Below are 26343 nucleotides of genomic sequence, written 5' to 3'. Positions count from 1 at the left end.
GAGCCAAAAGGACTCAAAACATTAACTCTTCTTTCTCTCTTTAAAGCTGCTGCCAAACCTGCTGAGATTTTCCAGCATCCTCTGTTCATATTTTAAAACATAATTTTTAGTGCATTGGTACTATAGATGTTTCAATGTATCCCCAACATGCCATTGTTGTGTTGGGTTGCTAGCATTCATTGTTATCCTGCTAAAATGTTTTTCTCCATTGGTTTTATCCTGGTAACTTATTGATTGTTTGGTTTATTGCAGCTAGAAAATTACTTAAATAATGGCTTACTTAAAGTGTTAGAAAATGTAAATTGTGTGAATGTAATACATAAGAGATTTAGCACTTTTAATGGACATTGCACTTAGTAATGAACTTCATTACCAACCATCCCCATTTCTGCCTTTAAAGTATTAAATTCTGCCTTCAGGCAGAGATCATTAAATTACATACAACATTTAAATTTCCACACATTTGAGTTTAGGCTAATTGAACAGTTGAGCGAATGCTCCAGTCTTTTATTCATACACCAGTTTTTTTGGGGGGGAGGGGGTTAGTGGTTGGTGGCAGGGGTATTGCATTTTATGAAAAAGATAAACTGTGTTTTACAATAGAGTTCTTTTTAATAATTTAGTTGCATTAAAATTTCCTGCTAAGGATGTAAGAAGTTTTGAGGGAAGACAACTAGATCTTGATTCATTCTACTGTAACAGTTATTTTTAATCTACTAAGTTTCTTTAATTTATTAAATTAATGCTTACGAAATAGTGAATATGCTTTCTAGTATCTGTCTCATCACAAAAAAACAAACTTGCAGCTAAAACATAGTTGTACTGAAAAAACATGTCCCTGTACTCATTGTTTTGTATCACTGCATTTATCTTTTCTATGATTTAGCTTGCTACTGAATTCAAACAGAAATTTTTCAACGATGTGTGTAGATTGCTGAAGGCCAAATACTTTATCTACGTTGAGGACTAAACATCAATTCTTTAAGTTTGAGTTTCAGTTGGTTCTTCCATTTAGTCGTTTATGTGTATGTCAGTGACTAAATGGATCTTTCTTGAAATAAATTATAGATGTAGACATGGTATTGTTCACTTACAAAAGCATGTTTTCTGAGACTACAATTGCTGTTCAGTTCATTGTATTCCCGTTTACAAAGTAAAAGCTTCAAAATGAATATGAATGCCTCTTTTTTTATGTTCGCCCTTCAAGTTAATTGCACATACCAATAAAGATTCTCTTTGATGCATCAGGTTGCTATTGTAATTGGCATATTTCATTGAAAGCTGTTGAAAACAATGTGCCCATTTCTGCATTCCACAGCTGAGTGGTAGCTATTGTGGTTATAGTTGTGAACATGTGTGTGAATGTCATGCCACAGTTGTGTGACTCTTGAAATGTTCTGTGGATCCCAGAAACTAATACAAATCGACTTAAATGTTGATTTAAGTTTTCATGAGAAGAATGAATCCCATGATTCAGTATTAAATGCAACTAATATTACATCTAGTAAACCTGTTCTATGTAATAATTTCTCAGAATAGTAAAATAAATTCACATGATGGGTAAAACTATGTTTTTCTAAAGCACTGTTTGGACAATAAGGCACCATTTTTGCCTAATATCTCTGTTCCTTAATGCAGAAGTGATTTTTTTCAAACATTTTTATATGGCTTATGATAATAATTCTAAAGTAACATTAACTTTTAGTTGCTAACAAATAGTTCATCACTTAATAATTATTTTGTTCAAGATGTTGCATATCTTTCTTGTGTGCTGCTTTGGCCTGGTTGTTTAATTTTTCTATTCTAAAGTCTCTAACAGCCAAAAGAAAGACAACAACAAGTATCATTACAAAACTACAGAGCATTTGTGATAAGAGCCAATTAAATTATAGCAATGATTATTGATTTGAATTTGACTGGCTTTGGATGGAATGCAAACAGAAAGTGATACAAATGATATCACAGTAAATTCAAATAAAAATGGAGAATGTTTGAAATATTTAGACAGCATCTGTGGAGAGGGAAACAGAGTACATGTTTCAGACTGATAACCTGTCATCAGATAGTAACTTCATATCTTAGGTACCAAATTGAAAGATAATTAAGTAAGATGTATTATACAAAGCATATTTTTGAAGCCTAATGCTGCAACTTTGGAGTATTTATTACAGCTGTAAAACCAAAAGTGCAACATCAATACATGTGTGACAAATGATTATTTTATCTGATTTCTGAAAAAAGCAAAATGCATTCCATTTTATGGTTATCAAAAACTGTCTGTGTCTTTTATCATTTAAAGTTCTGTGCAAGCCATGATTTGTAGAACTACCTATCTATTCTTAAACTGCATCCAAGGGTGAACATAAAGGCATTATATGTGGAATTATACTCTTGAAGTAGTAAGCAATAAATATTGCTGCAACAATTAACCAATATACATTGTAAATAGATTTATAATTGATGTTAAGAAGTTTTCCAAATAATCAAACCGACATTCTGGACAGCAATCTGTTGTCGCCTCACATGAAGAGCACAGATTCGTCTGGATGATACCAGGGTTTAAATGGTTAAATTATGTGGGTGTATTGCAAGAAGTTGTCTTGTATTTCTTTGTGTTTAAAAGTTTGGACTGATCTAATTGAGCTATTTAAAATGACAAAGGATTTCCTAAATTATACATACAGAAACTTTCCTTTGTTGGATGAATCTGGAACAAGTGGTCATCATGAACTAGGTGCTGAAACATTTAGCAGCAATATTGGGAAGCAGCTTTTAACACATAAGGTAGTGGAAATATGGAATTTCCCCAAAAGGTTTTGTGGATGCTGAGCAATTGATATTGAAATGGAAATTTGAATTTGATAAATGTCCATTAGCGAAAGGTATCAAGGCATAAGGAACCAGGGTGGATAAATGGAGTTAATCATTTGAGTAGTAGAACAGTCTTGAGGAGCTGAATGGCCTAATCCTGTCCCAATGTACAATAAATTAGCATCAATCTGCAACATTACAAATGGTAACATTGAAGGTATGCAACCTATTAGAACAGGAGCAGTGAACATTTAACATGAGTCTGATGCTACTTCTATAGTCCAACTGTGTTTAAGCCAGGTTATTCTATTCCTGTCAGCAAGTCTAATTGAAACAAATAAAGTTGCCACGAGTTTAATTGAAGTCAGCAACTTTACAGATTGAAATGTACTTGACATTTAGCTTGCTAGCTTAGAAACATTCAGCATTTTAATATTGTTCTACATCTGTAACAGAGTGTGATACCTCTGTGTTTTGATGTGCCATTTTTAGTACAACTAACTGTTCTCCCTTGGTAGTATTTTCTGTACGTTAAATTATATGCTGTTTAGTAAAGATGAAGTATTATACCATGTAATGCACAAAATGTTATTTTTCTGCTACTGTTAAGCTCTGTTTCCTTAATGTTATAGGGGTAATTTTAACCTAATCTACCCAACCAAGCAGGAATGGTTTCATTATGCCTGTGCCTTTACAAGTTTTCTTTTTACATTTTCAGAAGTCTGATATTTATATTATTCTGTTGCCATCAGTTTCTTCAATCTGCAAAGTAGATATATGTGTGAAGTAGTATTTAACTTAACCACAACATAATTTAGAAATCAAGGTACCAACCCTGTATTATGTTATAGACTTCGATGTTGATATTCTTTCAGACATTGATATCTGCATTATGTTAATTATACAAATACATTTTTCATACATGTAAGTGACTTGGATATTGGAATACAGAGTAAAAGTTCAAAATTTACCAATGATTTTGAACTTGCAGGTGTGCCTGATAGTGAGGATGATACTATTTGACCTCAGCAGGACATAGACAGCAGAATGGGCAAACAAGTGGCAGATGGAATTTAGCACGGAGAACTGAGAGATGATGCATCTTGGCAGGAAGGATAGAAGAGATTCAATGCCGAATAAATAATATGATTCTAAAGTGTGTTAATAAACAGAAGGACCATGAGCTTCATGTGCATTTACCTATGAGGGTGGCAAGACGTATTGAGAGAGCAGTTACCAATGGATGTGGGACCTTGGATGTAATAAATAGCGGTATTAAGTACATAAGCAATGAAATTATACTGAACTTGAAGAAAATTTTGGTTAGGTCTCAACTAGTGTATTGCTTCCAGTAACCACAATTTAGAAAGGATGTGTGGATCCTTGAGAGGGTGCGGAAAAGATTTACCAGTATTGTTCCAGGAATGAGGGATTTTAGCTACAAACTTAGATTGGAAAGCTGGGCTTGTTCTCCTTGTGGCAAATGAGATTGAGGGGTTATCTAATATTGATATACAGGTACAAGATTATGACAGGTTTTGATAAGGTAGACAAAGGAACACTATTGCCATTAGCAGATGGTACAAGGAGTAGAGGACAGAAATTTAAGGTTTTGGAATAGAGATATGGGGTGGGGGGCAGGGGTGGTGAGGTGGAAGGAGGTGGTGAATAAGAGCTTCTTTACATGGTAAATCCTGACTCCTAAGTTTTTGGCAAGACCTGGTTAGGGACCAATAACATTTTGTCTAAAGTAAACAAAGACACTTACTAAGAGAATAAAGCCACAAGCTTCCAAGGATTTTACTATACTCTACTATACAGGGTCCGAAAGAGAAAACAATTTACAATATCTATCAGATTCTCAAAATAACTTTCAGGGTGCATGTTAATTAACCAGCAAACTGTGGTTGAACAAACCATTTGGGGAATTAATGGTAAATGTGACTAAGGCAGGTTCCATGGATTTTTCAACAATCTACCCAGACTTCAGTAACACCAATCTCATTTAAACAATGTCTCACTCACATTATCACAAGGGATTCTAGTCTTCACCTTTGAAGCTGTTGCCTTGGAATTCTCTCCAAAAGTTGCTCAAACTCAGAGGGCCTCAATTATTGCACACCTTGCAGGCTTTCAATCTCATCATAGAATTCTACAGTGCAGAAGGAGGCCAGTTGGCCCATCAAGTCTGCACTGACCACAATCCCCCTCAGGTCCTATCCCTATACATTTACCCTAGCTAGACCTCCTGATACTAAGGGTCAATTTAGCGTGGCCAATCCACCTGATCTGCACATCTTTGGACTGTGGGAGGAAACCAGAGCACCCAAAGAAAACCCACACAGACAAGGAGAGAATGTGCAAACTCCACGCTGACAGTGACCCAAGCCGGGAATTGAACCTGGATCCCTGGCACTGTGAGGCAGCAGTGCTAATCACTGTGCCACCGTGAATGTCTCTCAAGATCGTTTCCCAAGTTTGAACTCTGCACAAACTAATAAGCACACTTCAGCTCTTTGGCTGCACAAAGCAAAATACTACTAGTCCAAGGGGGTACCTTGCCCCAAGTAGCCTGTCTGATGGAGTTGCCAGCTGTCTGCTGTCTCCTTAGATCTTCATGGCTTCTGCTGGCCTCTCCTTGATTGTTAGGGCTTCTCCTAATTAATTTTCACCAATTAAAGTCTGTCAAATGCAGTATTTTTTTCTGCTTAGAGCCTCTCTCTACTCTTCTTTCGTCTTAACTGGGACCTCCCTGTCCCTTCACCCTGCCAGTGACCTCTTTTGGAAGACACACACACACACACACACACACCCCCTTACACCAGCATGAAATTCTATTTTGTTTTGGCATTCTGCTCCTGGGTCATGTGAGCCTGTTTTTGTATATTTTTTCCCTTCATGCAGATGCCCTCAGAATTCTAAAAACATTGCGCTGCATGTGTGCATCTGCGTAGTTCACGAGACATGCTGGTAGTTGTAGTTTCCAGACCCCCAGTGATGAGGTAAGTTGGATTATATGTGATAACAACTTGGAAGTTGTTGTAAACAAAGGGGGTATAAGCAAAGACAATGAATAATTTCAAAAATAAATTGGATGGACACTTGCGGGAAACAAACCTAGAGGGTTAGAGGGAGAGAGATAGGGAATGAGGTTGATTGGATTTGTCTGTAGAGAGCTTTCATGGACTTGATGGGCTTCATGGTTGCCTACCATGAAAATAATTTGGGACTTTATGACAAGTTGTGGGTCTTTTGAAGGAACAATAGGAATAGTTCATTAATATAATTTGGACCATTCTTTTAAATTGTCTCTTGTGTTTGCAATTAAAAATCAGTTTCTAGGCACATTCTCAGTACTTCTATAAAACAACATTTGCACCCTTATTCACTTCATGTGTGGTTTAGCTGCCCAGGTTTAACAGTTAATCTCTAATCATTGTATGAGAGAACATGTGGGATCAAATTTACAAGATAAGTACCAGAAACCAAAGGAACATCAAGATAATCAGGCAACACAAACCCTGAAAACTACACCAAATCCACAAAAAGTTAATATACTTTTTTCAATTTCCTCAACAATTTGCTGAAAATATAGTCTCGACTAATAAGCTCCTGTTGTCAGATCGTAATTTTTTTCAAGTTACCGGAGGTATTTACTGCATAGGAGTCTGCTGATCAACTTTTAACAAAAGAACAAAACATTTATTAAACAAGAAAAATGAACTATATTACACTCGACAAAAAGGTTGGAAAGATTTCAAAACAGATATCAGAAAATTATTCAAACTCACTATTCATTTTATCCCAGCAAACCTTACAGACACAAAACCCCAACGAAAGTTTGCCACCTTCACAATACCAAGGTTTCTTGTTTGGATTAACTCAGCTTCAAACTGTTTTCTTCTAACAAACTTCTGAGCATTCGTTGGATGCCTTCTTCAGGTTGGGATCTCTCCCTCAGACACCCAAGAAAATGATTCTAAACTCACAGTTGGTTTAACTTCAAAGCAAGGGTCCTTTAAACTCAGTTCCTCATTCAGCTTTGTGCAAGGTTTTTTATTAGAGAGATCCGACCTTCTGCCTCCACTTTCTGCTGTGCACACACTTAACTTCTATTGGCTCCCAGGGTTTGTTCTAACCCTAACTTTTTCCACAACATTGGAACCACCAAAAAGCTCTGAGGCCTTCTTTGGAGTCCCATTTGCGCAACCAGTGCAGAGCACACTTGCTGCTTGGAAGCTTTTTTCTGACCGACTCCTGAATTGCTTGTCACTGATCCATGAACTGACCTATTAACATACTCACAGCAGGTCTTACCCATGTCATTACACAGAACCCATAGTACCAACGTTGGAACATACTGTACCTTTAAATGTTACCATTTCCACAGGGACACATGGATCAGTGCTTATCTGTGATAACTTTCCAGATTAATTTAGCCATGTAATAGCTATGAATTGGACAGGGTATTGAAGATTACAAACTTTTCCTATATTCTGTGTGGGTATTCTTTGAAATATTGTGGCCCTCTTCTGTATGGCCCTCAGTGTACTGAAATGCCAAATAAATCTAAGATGAGACATTTCCCTCTGTCTGATTGCATACAGTAAGAAGTCTCATGACACCAGGTTGAAGTCCAGCAGATTTATTTGGTAGCAAAAGCCACAAGCTTTCAGAGCACTTGCTGCTTCTTTGTCAGGTGAGTGGGAGTTCAGTTCACAAACAGAGCATATAAAGACACTGACCTGACGAAGGAGCAGCAAGCACTCTGAAAGCTAGTTGCCTTTGCTACCAAATAAACCTGTTGAACTTTAACCTGGTGTTGTGAGACTTCTTACTGTGTTTACCCCAGTGCCAGCATCTCCACATCATGATTGCATACAAACAGTCCTTTTTCACACTGGCTTCTGTTAGAACCTGGCAGAACATGAACATTTTATTTTTATTGCATATCTAAAGAGAGAAACATTTCTTTTTCCTCAATGAGGCCAACGTTTATCGGTCTAGATAATTGATGAATAATAGAAATGACTACTTTGATTTACACAAAGTTTTTTCGTAAAGTTGAATCTGTGCTCTTCCTGATTTTTTTTTTAAGTGTTTTATGCCTTTTTGTAAGATATACTTAATTTTAATGGTGCAACTTGCAACAACAGCAGTATGTCAAACACATGTTTTCATTTTGTTCTGCCTTTAGTGATGGGTTCATAAAGAATTATTTTGTATGTGGATTAGTCTTTGCCTATTTCTGCCCATCAATTCGGGTATTTGTGGTTAGTTAGCTACTGCCATCTAGTGCATTGATAATGTACTGACCACTTCTGGTGAATCTGTTGTAAGATCAAGTGTGTATCGACTTGGTTGAAATCATTAGATTACATTTTAGCTTCATTTGAAGCAATTTTTTAAAGCAGCATCTTAGCCTTTTGGCTAAGATGCAAATGAGATCAACCCTTGGAGGAGGAGCTATACCTACTCCAATCAGCTTGGATCATATAGATCAAGCCCAAGACAGGAGGTGAGAGCCCTGTCTTGTCAGCTTGGATCGGGAATGTTTCAACTTGTTGAGACTCTGAATTGGACTTGATTTGGTTGAATTGGAATAAAAACAAACAAAAAAATTAAACAAATCTGTTCAAGGTATTATGATTATTATGCTACATATACACGCTGCATTTAAAATGCTATATTGTATACCCTATACATTTACAATGTTACTTTATGGACAACATTCGTTAAATTTCAACAAATGCAACCTTCAACTTATTGAACTGTTTTTCTGTTCATGGTATTTTCTGTCATATTTTCTGCCATATTTTCATAATAGGTGCATGGTTCTGAAAAGACACTGCTGTTCATTTAATCACTGGAGAAACTAAATGTTATTGTCTGAATTTTTTTTGTAATTTGGTCCTTTTTCTTAACTTTTTCCTCCTTGCGTGTTTTTTTTTACTAAGAACTACTTTGACATTAGATTTGTATAAAATCTGTTAACAGATAAAATTATTTTTTCACAAATGCAGAAATGTGTTTAATTTCTCACCAGAAATCTGATATTTCTGTAGGCATGTGCAATAAGTCTCTATAGCGTTAGGGCTTATTACAAAATACTTGAAGGGGTAGACACATTAGATACAAGTAAGGTGTTTCCCCTGGTTGCAGAGTCTAGAACCACTTAGTATTGATTTGACGAGAATATTTTATACTCTGGGTTGTCAATATTTGGAATTCTCTACAGGATATTTTAGAGGGCTGTGGAAGCTCAATCAGTTTAAAGTAGAGATTGACAAGATTTCTAAATACCAGTGATGTAAAGGGATATGCGGATAGCTTGGGAGAAAAGAATTGGAATGGATGATTAGCCGTGATCGTATTGACAAAGCAGCTTGATGGGCTGAATGGCCTATTCCTCATATCCCTATCAACAAGAAATTGGATTTATATTTCACTTAAAAGCTTAAAACATCCCAAGGTATTTCACAGGCACATTTTCAAATAAAACATAACATCAGGCCACATTATGAGAAACTGGGACAGAAAGCAGCAGGAGAGAGATTTTGGAAGAAGTTTAGCTACTAGGTAGCTGAAGGCACAGTTAAATACCTTAGATGATAGATATTGAATGAGTGGAGTCCAAGGATCTCTTGGGGGCTGGTAAAGGTTACGGAATTAGGGAAAAGCATGATCATGTAATTTCTACATGAGGATGAGAATTTTAAAATTGAGATGGTGTAGACCAAAGTCAGTGCTTGTTAGTGAGCACAAGGTGGATAAGATTTGGTGTGAGTTAGGGTAAAGGCAGTAGAGTTTTGGATGAATGTGAAAGATGGAAGGCTAGCAAAGAAAGTATTGAAACATTGAGTCTAGAGGTAACAATGACATAGATTGGATCTTGTAATAGAGAGAATATGGAGTTGGAAGCTCAGGTCAGGATCATAGGACCACAAGGTTGAAGGCAGTCTGTTTTAGACTGAGGTAGTAATCGGAGAGGGGGATGGAATTGGTAATTGGGAAATGTGACATGGTGAAATATCCCAGTACTTAGCTGGAGGAGATTTTGGCTCATGTAAGACAGAATGATGGAGAGGCAGCCTGACAGCACAGAAAATTGGAGAGGGGCTGAGAGAGGTGGTGGTCAGATAGAACCACTTAGCATCAGGGTACACATGGATGCAAACATTGTGCCTTCAGGTGATGTCTTTGAGAGGCAAGAAGTAGATAGTAAGGTGAAGCACGGATTCTTCAGATATTTCAGAGATACACAGCAACGTTATAAGCCAGATCAGAAACTTCATAGTATTTTATGAAGTCAGCCTAAACTATAAGTTTTGTGTTTTGAATTTGGCTATGGTAAGCATGAGATATTTCACTTCAGGTATGATTCAAATGACCCACTGGGGAGCTATTATGAAACAAAGTTTGTTTAAGAACACAACACAGAGAAAATTAGCAATAGCTTTTACCAATTAGAAACATGAAAAAGAAAATAATTATGGTATTGTATAAACCTTAACAACTAAATGCACTGTTCCAATACAAAAAACCTCCTTATAAACACTTGCCCCAGATTTAGCACAGAAAATAAGAATACTGAAGTGTTTTTGCAGCTCAGCACTATCTGCTGTGAATTAGTCCTTTGGATAGAATTGAAACTCTGACTTCCCAGACTTGTAACCTCCAACAGACCTCGCAGTAGAGATAAAATCATTGCTGCCGTCTCGCTTTTATCCTGCAAACCACTTACAGCAAAGTTTTCACTCCAGGAAGGCAAGAAAAACTGCTTCCAACGTCGCAGAATTTCCGATAACGGGGAGAGAGATACACACACACTGCCTTCAGCCAGGAGTCCCCACACCATCAAACTGAAACAGCAACCAGCAGCCCAAAACTGAAAGTATAAGAACTCTTGTAACCTGACCTGTCAATCATTTTCTCCTTTACAATTCTAAAGGATCGTAAACTCGCAAAACTCCAGGACATCGCATTAGGTCTGGATTAAAAATAAACAAAACCTCATTTAAACCATTTAGCAGCAATAAAAGGATATAAAGAGCAAAGAAAATTACAGCACAGGAACAGGCTCTTTGGCCCTCCAACCCTGCACCAACCATGTTGCCCGACTTAACTAAAACCCCCTACGCTTCCGGGGACCATATCCCTCTATTCCCATCTCATTCACGTACTTGTCAAGACACCCCTTAAATGTCACTACCGTATCTGCTCCCACTATCTCCCCTGGCAATGAGTTCCAGGCACCCACCGCTCTCTGTGTAAAAAATCTACCTGTACATCTCTTTTAAAACTTGCCCCTCACACCTTAAACCTATGCCCCCCAGTAATTGACTCTCCCAAAAGAGAAAAAGCTTCTGACTATTTACTCTGTCCATATCTCTCATAATCTTGTAGACTTCTATCAGGCCTCCCCTCAACCTCCGTCACTCCAGTGAGAACAAACCAAGTTTCTCCAACCTCTCCTCATAACTAATGCCGTCCATATCAGACAATATCCTGGTAAATCTTTTCTGTACCCTCTCCAAAGCCTCCACATCCTTCTGGTAGTGTGGCGATCAGAATTGAACACTATATTCCAAGTGCGGCCTAACTAAGGTTCTATAAAGCGGCAACATGACTTGCCAATTTTTAAACTCAGCACTCCAGCCAATGAAGGCAAGCATGCTGTATGCCTTCTTGACTACCTTCTCCATCTGCATTGCCACTTTCAGTGATCTGTCTATCTGTATACCCAGATCTCTTTGCCTATTAGTACTCCTGAGGGTTCTGCCATTTACTGTATATTTCCTATCTCTATTAGACCTTCCAAAATGCATTACCTCACATTTGTCCAGATTAAACTCTATCTGCCATTTCTTTGCCCAGGTCTCCAACTGATCTATATCCTGCTGTGTCCTCTGATGGTCCTCATCACTATCTGCAAATCCACCAACCTTTGTTTCGTCCACAAACTTACTAATCAATCCAGTTACGTTTTCCTCAAATCATTTATATAAATTACAAACAGCAAAGATCCCAGCACTGATTCCTGAGGAACACCAATTGTCACAGCCCTTCATTCAGAAACGCAGCCTTCCACTGCTACCCTCTGTATTCTTTGACCAAGCCAGTTTTGTACCCACCTTACCAGCTCATCTGTGATCCCATGCAACTTCACCTTCTGCACCAGTCTGCCATGAGGGACCTTGCCAAATGTCTTACTGAAGTCCATGTAGACAACATCCACTGCCCTACCCTCCACAATCATCTTCATCATTTCCTCGAAAAACTCGATCAAGTTTGTGAGACAAGAGCTATCTAAGCAGACAGATCAGCAATAATGAAAAAAAACAAAGCTGCAGAGAACATGATTTTTAAAAATACATTTCTTAAAGACACAATAACAGTACAGCAGAAAGAGAAGTCCTATGCACCATATCACAGGCGAGAGCAGCCATTAGTTAACATGTTTAATATCTTCATAATGCTATCCACTGTTGTGGTAAAAGACTGAAACCACTCAAGTCTGTAAGTTGCAGTAATTGAGACTTTATTCACAATTGTGCTTAGGAGATATAACTTGCTCCTACAGGATGTCTGCCTGATGCAAAGTCAGCATAACTAATGTATATCTGTTGATGATCATCTTTGTACTATAAACACATAATAAACAGCATTATAAAGGATGTTATACAGGTAGCTGTAATTTATCTAACTGAAGTCTCTGCTTCTGATCACATTTCAGTTTACCCATCCTGTGAAGGTCGTTAATTTTATGATTGTTACTTTCTCACACCAGCATATTGAATAACCTATATTAAGTTGATCTTTCTCTACAACCTAGCTACGACTGCAACACTATATTCTGCACCCTCCCCTTTCCTCCTCCCCTATGCATCCTATGAACGGAATGCTTTGTCTGTACAGCATGCAAGAAACAATACTTTTCACTGTATACCAAAACATGTGACAATAAATCAAATCAAAATAACTAAAGTTCTTGATGCTCATTACTACATTTACCTACTTCAAAGCTATTAATGTTGAATTATTTCAATTATCCCCACCTCAGACCCTCCATTTGGATCCCGTTCAGGCATGACCTGACCCATGTGGACCATTCCTAAAATCCTCAGCTCAACAGGAGCTCCAGGGATTCTACTCGGGACTAATGTGCTTTGGAGTTGCTGCCCTATCATTCTCTTACAGCTTTGCCCAAGTCCTGTTGACCTAAAATAGGCCCAGAACCATCATTTCCTCAAATTGCAAAATCTTCATGAATGTTCCTAATTTTGTCTTCCCTAGGAGGGAAGTGTCAGTGGCAGGGAATATCAGTATGTACCCTTCATTGGCCAGCATTGCCATCTGTACTGCCTGGGATACCATTAGTCGCTGATAACAATGAATACAGAGACCAACTATTAAGAGCGCAACAGGCGCACTCTTCTTACTTCCAACCAGTCATACTGCTTTCTTACCATCCTGGCCAGATTACTGGTTGAGTCTGCCAATTTCCTGACCTTTCCTGTGACCAGAGTCACGTGCACCTGTCCCCTGGTGACTGATGATGGCTTTGTTCCAAAAAAAATCACATGAGAAAAATCAGAACCCTTTCCACTGCTACCCAAGCTATTCAACGTGGGGTGTGGTTGATGTTTAATGTATTGTTTGACAATAAACTGAGGGCCCTGTCTGCAAAATGAAAATCCTCCTCCATAAAGATGTCAGTGATCTGTAAGCAGAAGATATGGTTATTATCAAACACCAATCCTCCATATTGGAATCTTATCCTGTCCATCAGAAGCGCGATTATGCAAGGGGAGGTTTGGACTATCTTGAAGTTCCCTTCAAAGGAGTTAATCAACACTACGATGGCAGAATCTTTACTCTTGGGTTTCAGGATATTACAGGGGCTGTAATGCTGTGATTCCCTTCCACTCCCAGGAATTCAAACATATATCCACCCTGGTATGTTCCTCTATTATGCTGTTGTGGTGTACTCACCAGAAATTTCATTGTATCTCCCTTGCCTCCAGTACTTTGTAACTATTAACTAATCCGTATCATTCCTCTTGTAAGTTGAAACTTACAAGTCTAATTTCTCCACAACCTGATACATTCATAAATTCCATACTGTGCAGAAGGAGGCCATTCGGCCTATCAAGTCTACACCGACTCTTCGACAGAGCATCCTACCCGTGCCCTTTCCCTGTAACCCTATGAATTTACCCCGCTAATCCCCCTAACTTATACATCCTAGGACACTAAGGGACTATTTAGCATGGCCAATCCACCTATCCTGCACACCTTTGGACAGGGAGAAAACCGGAGCAGTTGGAAGAAACCCATGCACATTGAGAATGTGCAAACTCCATACCAACAGTCACCCTGTGAGGCAGCAGTGCTAACCACTGTGCCACCATGCTGCCCAAATCTTGAGGTGTAGTACCACATCTGGTTTAATATTATCCATCAACATGTCACATGTCATCCCCTTAGCCTGTGAGTACTCATATTAATGATTTTTAACCCTCCAACATTACCTTCCCCTGATCTTGTGTAGCTGTGATTTTGTTTGGTTCCATGCACTGTGAATTGGAAGTTGGCACTTTACCTTGCAGGCATAAGCGTTGTGATTTATGTTTTGCCCAATCGACTGATAAAGTCAAGATGAGGTTGGTTAAAATGTAGGTCACTTCCAGCATAAACATTATATCGTCATGTTATATCACTTTGGGTTCCCCACCTCTAATTATCCCATCTGGGGATGGTGACATGGTGGCTGGGAACTTAGTGGGTTTCTGATATCTGCACATTGATAAATTAAAACACTGTGTATTGCAACAAACAAATTGATTGCTAATATCTATACAGCACTCTTGACAGTATTGCCCCGCCAATCCCGGTGCCCAGACAAACGGGGATAAAGTAATCCATCCAGCATGGATAGAGGATTGGTTAACTAACAGAAAGCAAAGAATGGGGGTAAATGGGTGTTTTTCTGGTTGGCGATCAGTGACTAGTGCCTCAGGAATCAGTTTTGGGACCGCAATTGTTTTATGATTTTCATAGATAATTTGGAGTTGGGGACCAAGTGTAGTGTGTCAAAATTCGCAGATAGCACTAAGATGAGTGGCAGAGCAAAGTGTGCAGAGGACGCTGAAATTCTGCAAAGTTTTTTAGTTTGTGAGTGGGCAAGGGTCTAGCAGATGGAGTACAATGTTGGTAAGAATAACAGCAAAATGGACTATTATTTAAATGGTAAAAAATTACAGTATGCTGCTGTGCAGAGGGACCTGGGTGTCCTTGTGCATGAGTCACAAAGTTGATTTGCAGGTGCAGAGGTAATTAAGAAGGCGAATGGAATTTTGTCCTTCATTGCTAGAGGGATGGAGTTTAAAAGAAGGGAGATTATGTTGCAGCTGTGCAAGATGCTGTTGAGGCCACATCTCGAGTACAGTGTACAGCTTTGGTCTCCTTATATGAGAAAGGATATACTAGCACTGGAAAGGGTACAGAGGAGATTCACTAGGTTGATTCTGGAGTTGAGAGGGTTGGCTTATGAGGAGAGACTCAGTAGACTGGGGCAAATTCATTGGAATTCAGAAGAATGAAGGGATATCTTATAGAAACATAATTATGAAGGGAATAGATATGATAGAAGCAGGGAAGTTGTTTCCCACTAGAGTGAAACTAGAACTCGGGGGCAAGTCTCACAATAAGGGGGGTGGGGGGGGACAGTTTTAGGACTGAGTTGTGGAGGAACTTCTCCACACAAAGGGTTGTGAATCTGTGGAATTTCCTGCCAGCAAAGCAGTTAATTCTACCTCATTGAATGTTTGTAAGGCAAGGATAGTTAAATGTTTGAACAGTAAAGGAATTAAGGGTTATGGTAATCGGGCAGGTAAGTGGAGCTGAGTCCACGAAAAGATCAGCCATGATTTTATTGAATGGCTGAGCAGGCTCAAGGGGCCAGATGGCCTACTCCTGGCCCTAGTTCTTACGTTCTTATGCCATAATGTTCATCCCTGTGTTGGAAGCAGATAACAGAATTGCCCCTACACCCAAGCTGGTGTTGTCCACTCCTTTTATCTCCACATGTCATTAGTATAAAATGTCGGGGCAAAGTTATGCGAGTCAGTCTGTTCCCTTCTTGATAATATGCCCTGAATAAACGATGACTACTGGTATTGACTTCGATCAGAAATCTCAACATTTGATTTCCTTTTCCATTCGCCACTCCCTCCTTTAGGTAGCTTCACATACTGTCCTGGATCCAGATAGATTGCTTTATTGATTCACATGGTTGCCACCTCCCATGCTGCTGTTCTCCAGCAGATTGCCATTACTCTGAGGATTTGTCTGAAACAAAATAGTTAAGCAAGCTGCTGGTTGCTTTCCTGCTGTCAGAAACAGACTGCGAGGTATAAGGTTTCACCTGTGACAAATAATCCCAAGCATACATACATGTCTAGTCATCATCATCCAGTAAGATCCTTGCTACCCTGGGGTAGACTCAGATCATTCTGGTGCCCCTTTAACTATCATTGTCTCCTCTACATCTGGCATGTCCTGGGCAAAACTACTTCCCCTTAATTCTTCCTGGGTCTGCCAACTCCTGCTGCTGTACCACCCCAGATCTCAATTCCTTAAGCTGTCTACAGAACTTTACAATGCACTTTCTTATATCTTTCAATGGCCGGTACCTTCACTTTCAGGCAGTTCCCTCTGGGAGGCGCATAACTCTGCTTGTGATCATGGTGCCACTCCTGTGTTCCTAATTGTTGTATCTTGTAAGTGTATTAATAGGATCATGGATATATTTACCCATCCTTTCCTTATTCCCCGTTTACCTGAATTCATCTTGTGGTAAATTGTTAAGTATTATTTTGTTCTCCTTGATCTGCAAATTGTCTCAACCAAAAATTCATTTTACACTCTCTCGCCACGATCATCTTAAAATTCTCTTAAAGTTGTTTCTTCATTGCTTTGATTTTTCTGGGGAAAAATTGTTTTCTTATTCCTCAGGCCATATTGACCATTTTGTTTTTTGAGATATTGATCAGGTGGACTCTCAGATGCTTTTCCCTAGGGCTGAAATGGCTGCCATAAGAGGACACAGGTTTAAGGTGCTGGGGAGTAGATACAGAGGAGATATCAGGGGTAAGTTTTTCACTCAGAGGTTGGTGGGTGAGTGGAATCGGCTGCTGTCGGTGGTGGTGGAGGCAAATTCGATAGGGTCTTTTAAGAGACTTCTGGATGAGTACATGGGACTTAATAGGATTGAGGGTTATAGGTAAGCCTAGTAGGTAGAAATATGATTGGCGTAACTTGTGGGCCAAACGGCCTGTTTGTGCTGTAGTTTTTCTATGATTCTACGTTAAAGGGTCTCTGACTTGAGATTTTATCTTGTCTCCCCCTGTACTGTTTCAATGTCTTTGCTGATGCCAGATTATCAAATTCAGTTCCCTTAAAGGTTTATGTGTTGTGTCCTTTTTCCCTAGTTTTATTTTGTATTTCTTCATACCATTTTTCAGCTGCAATAGTAACTATCTTATCCTACCCAATTTCTCTGGGAAGATTTTACAGTCCAATAAAGTGTTATATTTGAAACGGAAATCAAACACTCCTATTTGATTCCAGACGTTAGTTTGTTTTGATTCTTTGCTTTCTTTTCCTTGAGCAATGTTTTATTTTCTCAAAGATAACCCACTAAATTATTGTACCTAACTTTTTCAATTTTAAGATTATCTAAACGGTTTTGTTGAGCTGTCTTTTTTAACTCTGCCAAAAGTTTCTAAACAAAGCACAAAGGTCTATTGTGCTTTGGTGGAATGGATTACTTCATCAGTCTAACAGTTCAAGCTGCTATCAGAAGGAGTTAAGTCACTGTTTTCAAAGACTGATTCTCTCTATTACACTCCTGTAGGCAAGACTGTTTCAAACGGCCTCTTGTTCCTTTAATATTTATAGGATCAAGAGAAACCTAATAATTGTTCCCTTTCCAGAGTCTGCTGCCTTACCTCTGATTTCCCTGACTGATGCATATCAAGGTAACATTTACACAATCACTATTCCGGTTCCTTTTTTCCCCTTTGACTGTCTCTCTTACACTTGTCTGGGGTCCATGCTGGATTCCAACTTCCCTTAGTCATTTTGCTTCTGATTTTTTTTTGTCAAATAACCAGTGAGTGATCCAGATCCCCAGTCTAAATTTCTATCTGTCATGCTAATGTAGTTTGACCACTATTATTGCCTTACAAGGAAATGGGGTGGTCCCTCTATGGAGGGATCTTCCCCAATTATCTTGGGGACCTGCGGTGGAGGATGTTGCATGCAGCAGTGCTGTACAATATTAGGTTCTTGTGGTTCACAGGCTCCCAAGATTGCCCTTTCTGTGGCCTTGTGGAGTCCTTGGACCATGCCTATGTTCTGTGTTATAGATTGCACACCCTCTTTGGTTTTCTCAAACATCTTTTACTGATATTTTGTTTGCACTTCAGTCCCATGCTCCTAATCTATGGGCACCTGGTACGGAGAGGGGTGGGTGGGGATGGTGACCTCCTCGTGAACCTGCTCCTGGGCTGGTAAGTTGCGTCATCAATAGGTCCAGGCAGCGGGCGATTGACAGGGTTGTCCATCCCGACTGCCTGCCCCTCTACCGCGGCTACATTCACGACCAGGAATCCCTGGAGAGGGAGCATGCGGTGTCCACGGGTGCAGTTGTCGACCCTGATAATCACCTTATGATTTAATGTTTTAAGTTTCCTTTCGACTTTGTCTTTTGTTTGGGCTGTTCCCCTCTTCCTTTTGGGGAGCTGCCTCCTTTAATTTGTCCCTAAGTTAATTTGAGTTTGTTTATTTGGTTGGTGTCAAAAGGAGATACTAGGAAATGGGCCATTCCCCACCTCATGGTTTTTTTCCCCCTCCACTGAAAACTAGAAAACAGGATACTGTTTTACCACCTCTTCTCACTGCACTGGACACTCGTTTTCTCACTACACCAGATGCACTGATTTCCCCACTACACCAGACACACCAGTTTTTCCACTACACCAGATGCATTGGTTTCCCCCCTACTTCAGTTTACCCTGGAAACAATTGCAATATTTCCTTCCTTTTTAAATTTGTTATTTTTCAATATCCAATCTCAAAATTGTGCTTTTTTTATTGTGTCAGAAACAACTTTTTAAACTATACATGAAATTTTTAACCCAAGATCAATCCAACACAGGATTGGTCATAAATATATCAAATATCACAAATTTCACTCAACCTTATTGAATTAAAACAATGTAATTCTCACAAGATTAAAATCCCACATATTTATCAAAAATATCCTGGAATTATAATTGTGGCCAGCGGCACAATGGCACTGCTGCCTCACAGCACCAGGGACCCGCGTTCGATTCCTGGCTTGAGTCACTGTCTGTGCGGAGTCTGCACATCCTCCCCATGTCTGCGCAGGTTTCCTCTGGGTGCTGCGGTTTCCTCCCACAGTCTGAAAGTCGTGCTGGTTAGGTGCATTGGCCATGATAAATTTTCTCCCTCAGTGTATCCAAACAGACGCTGGAGTGTGGCAGATTTTCACAGTAACTTCATTGCTTTGTTAATGTAAGCCTTCTTGTGACTTCCTGTGTCACATAGAATCATAGAATCACTACAGTGCAGAAGGATGTCATTTGGCCCATTGAGTTTGCACTGACCACAATCCCATCCAGGCCCTCAACCCCATAACCCCATGCATTTACCCTAGCTAGTCCCCATGACACTAAGTGATAATTTAGCATGGCCAATCCACCTAATCCGCACATCTTTGGACTGAGAGAGGAAACTGGAGCACCTGGAAGAAACCCACATAGCCACGTGCAGACTCCGCACAGACAATGACCCGACACCGGAATTGAACCTGGGTCTCTGGCAATGAGGCGGCAGTGCTAACCACTGTGCTGACATGTCACTGACTGCCCTATCTAATGGTTGATAAATGAACATACATGCTCTGCTATCAGCAGTTGATCCAGTACCAATGTCTGATGTTAAGAGGATCCTGTCAACTACACCAAAAAAATGTGGTAAAAGATTGAAACCACTCAAGTCTGTAAGCTGCAGTAGCTGAAACTTTTTTCAGAAACATGCTTGGTTACATTATTTGTTCCAACGCTCCAAGTAGTTGGACCGTACCGCAGCACCTGTCCTTCGTGGAGAAATTTTTCCGCAAACACACCTTTGACCACAAGGCGATTAAGCAGTGGTCAGCGCGTAACGTCCTTGGGGCCCTGAGAGAAAAGGAGACGGCGGATCCTGTCGGATGGTTCCCTGAGCAGACTGTCAGTGTCATCTGGCAGAACGCCTCATCACCAGAACTGACAAACAAGCACCAAGATCTGGCTTGGCTGGTGATGAGAAGGGCACTCCCCGTCAGATCCTTTATGCACGCTCGAGGTCTCAACATCACCGCACGCTGCCCTCGAAGCGGCTGCGGGGCTGACGAGACGGTCGCACACCTCCTTCTGGAATGTGCCTTTGCAAAGAAGGTCTGGAGCGAGATGCAGTGGTATTTGTCGAGGTTCGTCCCGAGCAGCTCGGTGACGCAGGACTCTGTGCTTTACGGGCTGTTTCCGGGAACGCACACCGAGACAAATATCAACTGCTGCTGGAAGGTCATCAACTCAGTGAAGGACGCACTTTGGTCCGCCCGAAACTTGCTGATCTTCCAGCTGAAAGAACTGTCCTCGACCGAGTGTTGCAGACTGGCACATTCCAAGGTCCAGGACTACATGCTAAGGGACGGGCTGAAGCTTGGGGCAGCCGCCGCAAAGGTACAATGGGGAAAGGCCACACTGTAAGGCCTTTTAACGGAGGCAGACCGAGGGCCCAGGAACTGCAGAATACCCTCGACCTGCGTAACTGTGTGCCAATCTGAGCACTAACGGCACACAGAAATCTATTGAGGCATGTACGTATTTTTAAGAACTGAAATGTAATTCTTGTAATTAGTACAAATATGTAAATATTTGAGACATGCATATAGTTTTTTTTAAGTATTGAAATGTAGACACTGTAATTTGGACAGATCTGCAAACATGTTTTGATTTCGCATTGTTTTGCTACTCAAAGCCCTGTACACTGTAATAGATTACTTGAGATTTTTATGAATAAAGTATATTTTTGGAAAAAAAAATTTGTTCCAATAGGGTGCCTGCCTGAAACAAAGGCTGCATAACATGTTTATATCTTTTAGTTATCACCTTTACATGATAAGATCCTAATAAACCGCATGATACAGACCGCAGCTGTAATTTAACTAACTGAAAGCTCAAGTCTGTGCTTCATGTCATACTTCTGTTACTCATCCTGTGAAGGTCATTAAGCTTGTGATTGTTACTTTCCCACACTACTATGCTGAGAAAAGCTCTAGTAACTCATTTCAAAGCTGTTAATGTTCAGAACTACAGCTCGTGTCTCCCAAGCAGGAGACTTCTTGGAGGTCCCCAGGAGCAGGGAATTGCTCTTCAGATGCTCAGACTTCCCAGACAACTCCCCTGGAGTTGGTCTGTCAGGACTTCAAAGGAGTCTGAATGCATAATTTAGGGGCTACGTCTAGACTGATGATCTGGAGACCAGAAGATCTGGGCCAGTGTTTCAGGTTGATGACCTTTTATCGGAATAAAAGTTTATCAACTGGAAATGTAAACTCTCTCTATTTTAGTAAAAAAGCAAATAACAAACTCTACAGATAAAAAGGGATTTTTTAGGAAAATGCTAAGACTAGTTGTCTTCAATTCCTGTGCCATGTAGGAATTCCAGGAGTTTGTGTGTTCTGGATGACCATATGTGCAGAAAATGTCTTCAGTTACTCAAATTTGAGTTCGGGAGTTTCTGAGCTTGAAGAGTGGCTGAGGTCATGCAGAGCCTACAGGAAGCTGAGAGATTCCTGGAGCACATGTTCCAAGAGGTGGTCATCCTGCAACTATAGAATGTTCAGGGTAGCCACCCAGCAAGACAAAGAAGTAGGCAGTGTAGAAATCCTCCCAGAATAAGGCATGTTCAGACTGGTTTTTAGTGCTGAATACCAGTGAGGGTGACAAGATTTTGTTGAAAAGTGCAGTCCACTTCAAAGTCCACTGCAAAATTATAGACATTCAATAGTCACAGGGGATAGAGAAGCATCGTGGTAACCACTGACTTGAGTCCCACATGGTATGTTCCTTCCTGGTGCCTGGGTAAAGAATGTTACTAGGAGGCTGCAGGATATTTTGTGGGTGAAAAGGGGAACAGCCAGAAGTCATCACTCATTTGAAAAAACCAATGACACTGAAAGAAAAGCATCGGGATCCTGCAGTCAGAGTTTCAGGAGCTATGGGAAAAATTAAAAAGCAGAACTCAAATGCAGTAACTTCTGAACTATATTGGGGGTGAGTAAAGAAATAGGATCACATAGAATAATGTGTGGCTGGCAAAATAGTGCAAAAAGGAAAGGCTTCAGATTCCTAGGGCGGAATGGACCTGTTCAAGGTGGGCGAGTTGCACCTCAGTACTGCTGTGACCAATGTCCTTGCAGAACCATAGAATCTATGCCATGGAGACAGACTCTTCAGCCCAAACTGGTCCATGCTGACCAAAATGCCCATCCAAGATTACAAAGTACTGTAGAGGAGGATTAAAAATCATTTAGCAGAAGGGCAACCATTAGGATGGAACATTAGAGAGGAGAAATAAGGTGTGCAGAGGACTAGGAAAGGAAACTTTTACCAGATTAAAGAATAGTTCAGAAATAGAAAACCATTTGGGGTTTGGAGTGCACATTGTGTGATAGCTTAGTGAGCTGCTAAGTTGCTATATGGGACTATGATAATGGCAGTAGCCGAGGCCTTCCTCAAAGAACAGAGGACTGTGAACATAATATTTCTGGCTATAAAGTATATTCAAGAAAGATAGGGACTAAAAGTATTGTGAGTGGTGGTAGTATTTATCAAAGAAACTATGACAGCTTTGGAAAAGAATGATGTAGTTGAGGGATTGAAGAAAAAGTCTATTTGGTTAGAATTAAGGAATCATAATGGAGCTGTTATGAGACTTGGTGATTACTACAACTCACCTGAAAATGGGGAAGAGGATAGAGAAACAAATTTGTTGGCATATTGCAGAAAGTTATAAGAATTACAATGTGGGGATAATGTGAAACTTTAAAATAGACTGCAATAATAACAGTGTAAAGGTCAAAGATGGGGAGGAGTTTGTGAAAAGTGTACGAATGAGGTTTCTTGATCAATGTAGTTCCAACCCGATGAAGAAGGAAGCAGTTCTAGTTCTGATGAATGAAGTAGACCAAATGGAGAATTTGAGGAACAGTAATCATATCATGATTTCGAACAGTTCTGGACTAGGACAAAGTGCAATCAAGCAGAAAAGTACTTAACAAAAGGACGGCTAAAGTACCGAAGAGATATTAAGAAAGGGAATAAGAGGAGCAAAGAGAGAGTATGAGTGTAGATTAGCAACATACATAAAAGGGAACCCGAAAGTTTTTTATATAAATACATGGGAAAAGGAAGGGTGAGGCTGATTGGGCATCATGAAGCCAGGTGAGGTACTAAATGAGTACTTTGTATTTGCCTTCACTAAAACTGCCATTGCAGCAGTAAATGAGGGGCAGTACTTATATGAAGTCTTTCACTTATTATCAATGACAATGTGAGATCAGTTACGCATTGCATTTTTATTACCTAAAAATGTTTTGATCTTTTTAGATTAATAGAAGAATTTATGTTACTGGCAAACATGGCAGTAGCCCACAGAATCTACAGATCATTCCCCGAACAAGCTTTACTGCGTCGACATCCACCGCCACAAACAAATATGCTTGATGACCTGACTGCACTCTTTGAACAATTGGGAATTGAGCTTGACTTCAGTACTGCAGGCACATTGCACGTAAGTTTACAGAAAAAAATTGTTACAAAACTAGATGATGGTTGAATGATGTTGAAAAAGAGTTGTAAAGTGGTAATTTAAAAATTGCCACGAATGACGTTTCAATTGTATTTCTTACTGGTTAAATTAATTGTAAATGTAAAATTTTATCTGTATACTTATTTAAGTGACCTCTATAGAATTGTCAACTCTTGACTGACATATTCCTGGATGTCTAAGCATGTGATATTTAGTCATGTGACATCCAATCACACAGCATTTGCACGTTGTTTGCAAATATTTTGTTATTGTCCCACAATTTTTACCACAACCTACTGTTACAGTCACAGCTGATAATACTGAGCAAGTCAGATCTCAGGGTGAAACTTAGCTTAATAGTTCCTAATAGTTTTTTTAGAAACCATGGAGGAAAATTATTGAACAACTTCACAGGAGTTTACTGATGAATTTTTAACATAAAGAATAAAGATTTATTAAACAAAGAAAAAATACCTATATTACACCAGACAAATAGGTTGGAAATATTATGGAGCAAAAAAAAATTCAAACTTCACACTATTTCCTATGTTCCAGCAATACTATTATAAACACACAAACCCAGTGAAGTTTTACCCCAACATTCATGCCAAAGAATCTTGCTTAGCCTGACTCAGTTGTAAATAGTTTTCTTTTGGCAGATTTCTGAACATTGACTGGATACTTTTTCCCCAACTGGTATCTCTCCCTGATACCTGTCACGCCCAAAAATTGCACTCTAACTTCATTATTACTTAAGCTTCAGAGCAAATATGAGTTCCCTAAACTCAATTCCCCAGGAACCTGCAATATATCTTATCAGAGAGCTAACAACTTACATTTTCACTCTCTGACATAACACATGCTGAACTTCTTTTCAATCTTTCCTTCTGTTTCTGTGTATCACTGGGCAACAGCACAGTTTTGTCTACTTTGTTTTGTTCCCCAAATCACTAAAGCACTCACCCTGTTGTAACCCATCACTTCACAGGTTGTAAAACCTCATGAAAAATGCATGTATACAAACAAATCCAGAAAACCTGACCGAGTTTGCTAGGAGTCAAACTTCCAGGTACTATTCTTACTAAAAGAACTAAATGAATTAGAAACCATGTTCCACCTTTCTTAACACACAAGTGTCAATATAAATTAAGCTTAAAGTTTGTTTAATATTGTTCCTAGCACTATCTTGGTCATGCATACAATTTGTGAAACTTAGATTGCAGTTTAATCCTCGTACTTAATTACACATGATAGTAGATGTTGGCACTTGAGATAATAAGTTCTTTCAAAATCAGACAATCAGTTTCTCTGTTAATCAAGAACAGGATCCCCAACGGATATCTTTAATAGAAACGTTCTTCACATTGAAGCCAACATTGTCACCAGGAAGGGCTTCCTGAAGGGCCTCGTGATGCATGTTCCACAGATTTCATTTCAGTGATAATATTAGCAGGAGCAAATTGCACCACCATACCAGCTTTCATAATACCAGTCTCATCATGACCCACTGGTACGGTACCAATACCTTCAGATAGATTGGAAGAAACCATAATTGGTTATCAGACATCTTGGGTTCCATAAAAAAATTAAATTTGAGAGTTAGTGCAGGTGAATCCAGATTTCCAAATTTCTGCCAGTAAGACTTGCATATTTTCTGAAATTGTCAGTATAGTCGATACTAAAGGCTCCTTATGTACTTGCGTAACTGTTTTCACTAAAGTTGCTAGGGCATGTTCTAGTATCCAGTTTATTCTAAGTAGTGGCATCCACCATTAGGGCCCTGGAAAACAAATTCCATTAAGATCAGGAACGTGAAAATCCCATTTGGGACAGAGAATTAATACATCATTAGGCATTCCATAGCTGCCATTTGGATTCATCTCTGATCCACAAAAACTGAAAGTACATAGCTGCAAATCTCAAATACGAAGTATTTTTTTCCTAGGCTCTACAGTCTGGAAGATTGGCAACATATTAATAGGTGGTTAACATGCAGGGATTTGTTTTATGATTGATTAAATTTTTGTCAAATATTTAAACTGTTTCTTGCAAACAATAATGAATGTCTCAGTCAAAAGTGGAAGAAGCAGCATAGAATCAAAGAATCATACAGCGCAGAAGGAGGCCATTCAGACTTTCAAGTCTGCACCAACCCTGTCTCCATAATCCCATGCATTTACCCTAGCTAGACCCCTGACACTAAGGAACAATGTAGCACGGCCAATCCACCTAACCTTCTCATCTTTGGACTGTGGGAAGAAACTGGAGCACAAGCGGAGAATGTACAGATTCCATACAGACAGTGAATTGAACGCATGTCCCTTGTGCTGTGAGGCAGCAGTGCTAACCACTATGCCACCGTACTGCCCTTCCTTTTGATTAGAATTTGAATATACATTTGAAACATTCCTGATTAGATTGCATGAGATTTCCTAAAAGTTTTAAGCACTAATCTTTTTGATTTTATTTGTTTATTGTTGTCATATGTATTAGTATACAGTGAAAAGTATTGTTTCTTATTTGCTATACAGACAGCATACAGTTCATAGAGAAGGAAACGAGAGAGCGCAGAATGTAGTGTTACAG

General features: G+C 39.5%; 1 protein-coding gene across 6 annotated transcripts in view; it reads left to right on the top strand.

Moving 5' to 3' along the window:
* The window catches only part of dis3l2 (DIS3 like 3'-5' exoribonuclease 2), a 260531-nt gene that overhangs the window by 192319 nt on the left and 41869 nt on the right, over window positions 1-26343 (top strand). For all 6 annotated transcript variants that reach the window (XM_080185679.1, XM_080185682.1, XM_080185678.1 and 3 more), the window contains one exon: window positions 23556-23739. In XM_080185679.1, coding sequence (XP_080041805.1) covers window positions 23556-23739 — 184 coding nt within the window. The remainder of the gene's footprint in view (window positions 1-23555; window positions 23740-26343) is intronic.

Source organism: Carcharhinus amblyrhynchos, chromosome 3, assembly GCF_965287045.1.
Source record: "Carcharhinus amblyrhynchos chromosome 3, sCarAmb.v2.hapA, whole genome shotgun sequence".
Taxonomy (NCBI): domain Eukaryota; kingdom Metazoa; phylum Chordata; class Chondrichthyes; order Carcharhiniformes; family Carcharhinidae; genus Carcharhinus; species Carcharhinus amblyrhynchos.
The sequence above is the reverse complement of the archived record's forward strand: the minus strand, read 5'-3'. Positions and strand labels throughout refer to the sequence as shown.